This window comes from Phalaenopsis equestris, unplaced genomic scaffold (genome assembly GCF_001263595.1).
Source record: "Phalaenopsis equestris unplaced genomic scaffold, ASM126359v1 Scaffold000233, whole genome shotgun sequence".
In the NCBI taxonomy this organism is placed as follows: domain Eukaryota; kingdom Viridiplantae; phylum Streptophyta; class Magnoliopsida; order Asparagales; family Orchidaceae; genus Phalaenopsis; species Phalaenopsis equestris.
In genome coordinates, this window is record NW_018164675.1 from 459681 (window position 1) to 464874 (window position 5194).

Here is a 5194-nt window from a genome sequence, read left to right on the forward strand (position 1 = left end):
ATTTCGTGAAGTTGTGACATTAATATATTATTATAATTAATTTATTATATATTAGAATTTATAAATTTTTTTTTTAAATATCATAATTTTTTTATATATAATTATTTTAAATTATTTTAGATTTTGAGCAATAATGATTCGAACATGAACGAACGCATGACTGTTCGTGCTTGGTTCGTTTAACTAATCGAACGAAAAAAAATTTATTTATGTTTGACTCGTTTATTTATCGATTTTGAACTCATTAATAAATGTAACACGAACTGTCTGCGAACAACAAATTTTTTTTTTGACAAACCTAATTCGCCATGTTTATTTAGGCTCGTTTTCTCAAGAGGCCTGGGCCGAGGGAAATGCCCACTTGTTGGGCTTCAATTTCTGTTATATATATATATATATATATATATATCACCATATATATATAGAATAAATATGGGGATTCATATAAGCCGCACGATCAGGCATGCGCACGCGTTCCTGATACTCCCAAGGAAGGATCGCCACGTGGCGGTTCAGTTCCCGCAGTCTTCTTCCTTTCTTCCTTGACCTGCCTATATATATACCCCTCTACGGAAAATCCGCCATTAATAGCCAAAAAAAAACCCTGTAGTTTGGAGAAAAAGGAAAACAAGAGACAAAGCTTGGGGACGAAGACTAGGATTCCAGTAGCGGTATCTCCGCACTCACTTCTTCCCCTCTCCTTCCTTCATCGGGGCTCCCTCAGATCTGGATCACCGTAGAATCGGCTAAGAGCAGGAAGCAATCGAGCAATGGAGTGCTGGGATCGGATGATTTTCCCTCTAAAACGCGTTTGGATCGGCGTCGCTGCTCGCCTCAGCTTACAGAAGACGGGTAAGTGATCAAACAAGAAATCTCAAATCGATGATTTTAGGGTTTCTAATTGGGATGATTAGGGTTTCTGGTGGGAAGTTCGATCGTTTTGATTCGATTTTTTTTTTTTTTTTTTTTTTTTTTTTTGGGGGTTTTAGGGTTTTTAGGGCCGAGAAAACTGAGGCAGGAGGTGAGCACGTGCGAATACGAGGACGTTCATGTGATGTGGGAGATGCTGCGGAGGACTGATCGGGAGATCGCCCGCTGTCCGCCGTTGAGCCGTCGGCGGGATCTGATCAAGCGTCGCCGCTGGATCGTATTCGATTGGGTACCCTACAATCTCTGCGCTAGATTTTGATCACCTTCTTCGGAAATCGCCCCAAACGCTGATGAGGATTAATTAATTCATCACGGGTCGTTTTTCCACCTTCGATTTGTCTTCTTCTTCTTCATCTTCTTCTGCTTCTCTCTCCGCGGATTTGATGCACTTTGACACTTCTCGAGTGCTGTGTTGTGTAATTTGCTGCATAAAACAGAGGAAAATTCGGTTTGATGCGATCACCGACGAAAGAGAAAACACATAAATAAGTCATGTTTTGTTCGTGATCAAGTAATAAAAATCGTGATTTGTCTTAATACGTGTTGAAATTTAATTAATCAATTAAATATGTGGCAAAATGATAATAATAATTAAGCAGCTATGTGATTAGTTACAAGTCAGTTTGTATATTTTCAATCAATATTTAATGCAAAAATTATGTGTGAATGTGTTTTTCAGAATTTGGTTTGGATAAATTAATTTCTATTTTTGTTATGAGGAAAATTATAGGCCATATTTGAATTGTGATTTCTTTATGTGAATTATGAAGCAAATCTCTTTGAAACCTAAAATTTATGGGCATGAATTTATTTCCTCTTCATAACAAACAATTTATTTATTGTTCCTTAAAAAGGAATGTGTTTTAAAATAGAAATTTTTGTATGATTTGTGTCGTATATTATTTGGCAAGGGTTGCCAAAACACTCCTTCACGAATAGCTCAGGTAAAATTTGTTAAGTAGCTCGTGTTTGAATCATTCTTTAAATAAGCCAGTCGAACACAAATAAGTTTTCTAAGCTTGAGTTGTAAAAGAGGAACAAGAACAATTGTTCAGTTATGTTCAGCTCTTTTTTATATATAGGTTTAAATCACTATAGCTCATGTATTCATTTGGTTATGTGTTTTTTAGTGCATAAAATGGTGTTGGTTCGAATGAAACAGTCTACATCTAATTTTTTAATTAATTTAAAAGAGTAAATTTCAAGGTGAGCATGCGTAAGAATATGTAAATCGAGTCAAACAGGAACAAAATGCTTAAGAAAAATTTTGAATATGAGTTAATTTCGAACACGAGCCAATTCGACCGAGCAGAACACAAGTCAAGCCTAAGCTGCCTGAGCTCGTTTACAACCCAAGCCATATTCTCTCCTGTAAATATCTTTGTTGGTGAGTTCTCACATTTTGATTGATGACTACCTAGACGGTCCATCTATGACTATGTTGGCTTCTTAATTGTAAGAGTTTTTTTTTTTTTTTTCTTGTGGACGAACTTTTAAGAAATACCTTCTAACCGTTGACAATTTTATTCCATCCCTTGTTATTCTTGCTTATTCTCCTAGTAACTACCACTAATAGCTTCAATATGTTTGTATACTGATGAGGCTGATTGTGTCATGATTAGTGATGTTTCCTTACATGGTGTCGACCTCATTCCTAATGAGCCCCTCCACTTCCCTAGTGTTGCCAACTTCGTGACCTAAGTAGTGTTAAAGTCTTTTGTTGAGGCCCTTACGAAGCTTCATATTTGAGCCCTAATGCACCAATAGATACTCAGAGTTTCCTTGGTGCCGTTGTATGGCCTCCTATTTGTCAAAGCCATCATGATTAGTTTAGATATGCTTTTAAACATTTCATTATATCATTTTTTTTTAAATTAGATTAAATATATTTTATTATTTGTCATTTTAAGTCTTGAGTAATTTAATTATTTAAGTTATTTATTACCTTTTTAAAGTTAATGATGCAAACTTAATATATCTCTCTTTTGCATTTTACGTGTCATTTATAATGCGCTTGCACGAGAAAAAACATGCATTTATAATATAATCTTTCAAATATTTATATTTATCTTTCAATAGGCATCTTTATTTTACACCATAATTTTTATATTATTATTTTTTTTTTTTTTGGTAAAATAAATAATCCTTAAACAAATTTGATAGGTGATGAATGAATATATAATAACAACGACAATAATAATAATAATAATAATAATAATAATAATAATAATAATAAATTAGTATTATAATTAATCTCTCTAGTCTGCTAGTTTCCCATGGGCCTGCCGCCTCAAGTGGGCCGGACAAGTGGCCCACCACACGTACGGCCTACTCTCTCTCGCACATGCAACACGTGCTGGAATGTCAATGTCGGCAGCGTTGTCAAAGTGGAGAGATTCCCAAATATATCAATTCTATAAATATATAAAAATAAAAAAGAAATAAAAACACAAAATTTGGAAAAGTCAGGTGCGGTGATTATTAAAAAATTTTATTTTATTTTTAGAAAAGTGATACCGCTGTCAGAAAGCTGTGACAGCACCTAGATAGGTGCGGTGTGAAAACACTGCTTTCAGCTTTTTCAAAGCGCATAAGCTGTCAAAACACAGTTTGCCCAAACATGTCAGATGTGTTTTCAAAACGTCACAACACCAAATAAGCTGCCCAAAATGAACCCTAAGTGTGGCAGGTACTAGAAAGCTGCGGTGTAACTTTCTGAAGGAAAAAAAATTATAATAGCCAACAAAACTTTTTGAATCACAACTTCTTCTGCAGCAGTTTCATAGCTACTTCTTCAAAAAGTTATAGCTTCCCCCAATCAGGCCCTTAACCTTCAGAAAATATTCATAAGACTTGATTAAAATTTTCATATATGTAAAATCGAAGTTTTGATGTTAGATATGTAAATAAATAAAAATTGAGTGACATGTATGTAAATCTTCCAATTAAAATATCACTTCATTCCAAATAAAACTCATAACAACATAAAGAAGACAGTTGCCTTGTTATTACAATGTGTGCATAGTCCTCACTTTTTTTTTTTTTTTTTCATTTAGAGTTATTTAAACAAAATTATATGTAATTTGTAAAATAATTATTAAGTGGAAAAATTATCATGTAATAGAATTTGTTAACATATGATTTTACTATAGTTTGAAATATGTTTTGAATGATAATCGAAACATGATTCAAATACGGCACAATGTGTGCTTGAATCATATTTGAACACTTTTGACCAGGAAATACGTTGGCGAGATTCTTCAAGTCGCATTGACGAACTTTATTATTGAATTCGCCTGTAAGAGTTTGACTCGGTTGATCTTCAAGGATGTTTGGTCGAGCTAACATAGTCGAATAATAAAAGATGATCATTTCGAACGAATTGGTTCGTTAGGTTTTCTGGTAGAATTACTTGATCGGATTGACCTGACCAACCTATCTTGCACGCTCAATGAGCTAACTTCACAAAGTGAACATAACCTAGAGGTTTTTGATGGTGAGCTAGCGAACGGTCGACGATGTATTTTAAGTTCTACCAAGTACATCAAATTCCAAAAATATTGAAAATGAATTACAAATATATTGTAATTTTACATTACATTTGTAATTCATACGACCAAAAAACACTCGAATTTCTAAAACTCATACAAAAGAAATACAATGCACCCATTTTACAATAAATCAAACAGCCACTTAATCATGTGTCCTTTTACCAACATTACATCAATCAACAACAACAACAAACAACAAGCCTTTATCCGACTAAGTTGGGTCGGCTACATGAATCTTTTTTCTCCATTGCATTCTATTGAGTGTCATGTTTTCATTTAATTCTAATAAATTAAGATCATTTTTTATACACCATGCCCAAGTCTTTTTAGGTCTACCTCTGCCTTTCTCAACATCAGTCGAAGCTAAAACATCTACTCTCCTAATCGGATCATCAGATGGTCGACGATTAATGTTATCAAACCATCTAAGACGACTCTTTCTAATCTTGTTTGCCACCGGAGCTACATCAACCCTAACACGGCTATATTCATTTTGCATTTTGTCTCTAAAAGTCAAGTCACTCATCCACCCAAACATTCTCATCTCAGCAACATTACCTTTGATTCATGCTTGTCTTTTAAAGGGCAACATTTTGCGTCATCAAGCATTGAAGGTCTCGCCACAATCTTATAAAATTTTCCTTTTAATTTAAGTGGTACTTTTCTATCACACAATATGCCCGAAACATTCCTTCACTTCAAACAACCAACTT

General features: G+C 34.1%; 1 protein-coding gene across 1 annotated transcript; it reads left to right on the forward strand.

Annotated features, from left to right (window-relative positions):
- Positions 1 to 575: 575 nt before the first annotated feature.
- Positions 576 to 1534, forward strand: LOC110023876. The gene is made up of 2 exons (XM_020723505.1): positions 576 to 852; positions 999 to 1534. Exons 1-2 carry the CDS (start codon positions 771 to 773, stop codon positions 1187 to 1189), a joined length of 273 nt encoding a protein of 90 aa, XP_020579164.1. The 5' UTR covers positions 576 to 770; the 3' UTR covers positions 1190 to 1534.
- The last annotated feature ends 3660 nt before the right edge of the window (positions 1535 to 5194 follow it).

Coding starts and splice junctions, on each gene's coding strand:
- LOC110023876 (XM_020723505.1), top strand. CDS start 771: ATGGAGTGCTGGGATCGGATGATTTTCCCTCTAAAACGCGTTTGGATC. Junction 853..998: donor CCTCAGCTTACAGAAGACGG/GTAAGTGATCAA, acceptor TAGGGTTTTTAG/GGCCGAGAAAACTGAGGCAG.